Source organism: Cephus cinctus, unplaced genomic scaffold, assembly GCF_000341935.2.
Source record: "Cephus cinctus unplaced genomic scaffold, Ccin1 Ccin1_scaffold1861, whole genome shotgun sequence".
Lineage (NCBI taxonomy): Eukaryota > Metazoa > Arthropoda > Insecta > Hymenoptera > Cephidae > Cephus > Cephus cinctus.
In genome coordinates, this window is record NW_014334035.1 from 1 (window position 1) to 1038 (window position 1038).

General features: G+C 51.8%; 1 protein-coding gene across 1 annotated transcript; it reads left to right on the top strand.

Moving 5' to 3' along the window:
• Positions 1–34: 34 nt before the first annotated feature.
• On the top strand, positions 35–680 carry LOC112495283. Its single transcript, XM_025091185.1, has 2 exons — positions 35–387; positions 544–680. Exons 1-2 carry the CDS (start codon positions 37–39, stop codon positions 655–657), a joined length of 465 nt encoding a protein of 154 aa, XP_024946953.1. The 5' UTR covers positions 35–36; the 3' UTR covers positions 658–680.
• The last annotated feature ends 358 nt before the right edge of the window (positions 681–1038 follow it).

The following is a 1038-nucleotide window of genomic DNA, read 5'->3' on the forward strand; positions in this document are numbered from 1 at the left end:
GCCGAGAAGGCGGCGGCCTGGTCCGTAGCGAACGTAATGGGTGCCAAATTAAAACTGGGTATGGGACTGAAGAAGAAAAAGAAGCCAAACACTGTAACGCTGAGGAAAGTCATCGAGGAAGCCAAACGATCGATGATTCCTAGCAACGATGCGGGAGTAGCTATCAGATCTGCTCTCAAGGGTGCACAAGCTGCCGTCAAACGAGCAGGTGGAAAGCGCAACGTGCGAACACCGCGCATTCTACCCGTACCGTCCAAAGTCGGAGGCTTCTTGCCGTTTCTCGTCCCCGTGTTTGCGGGTCTCAGTGCCGCTGGAGCGTTGGCCGGCGGTGCTGCAGGTATAGCCAAAGCCGTGAACGATGCGAATGCAAACAAGAAGCAACTGAAGGTGCGTATTCTACCCGTACCGTCCAAACTCGGAGGCTTCCTGCCGTTTCTCGTCCCAGTGTTTGCGGGTCTCAGTGCCGCTGGAGCGTTGGCCGGCGGTGCTGCAGGTATAGCCAAAGCCGTGAACGATGCGAATGCAAACAAGAAGCAACTGAAGGAAAGTCAGAGGCACAACGAGACAATGGAAGCCATCGCGTTAGGCAAAGGACTGTACTTGAAACCCTACAGAAAAGGACTAGGCCTTCATCTGAAGCCAAAAAACTTGAAGTGAAACTACCACGCCGGGCGCTGACCGATGCGGATCTGCTAAAGTACGCCAAGATCATGAAGATTCCACATTTTCGCGGAGTCTTCATGCGGAACGCTATGCCGAAGGGTGGACCGTACAAGTACGAGTCGGCAATCGTCAATCTCGACGACGAAGATGGTCCAAGAACACACTGGGTCGCGTACAAGAAGCTGAACGATCGAGTCGTTTATTTCGACAGTTTCGGCAATCTTCGACCGCCGCTGGATCTTATCGGATATCGCGGTGTTGGTAGTGTAAAGTACAATTACGAGCGATATCAGCAGTACGATACTTCTGCATGTGGACACTTGTGTCTAAAGTTCGTATACGGACAATTAAATCGTAAAAACAAGTATCGTCTAT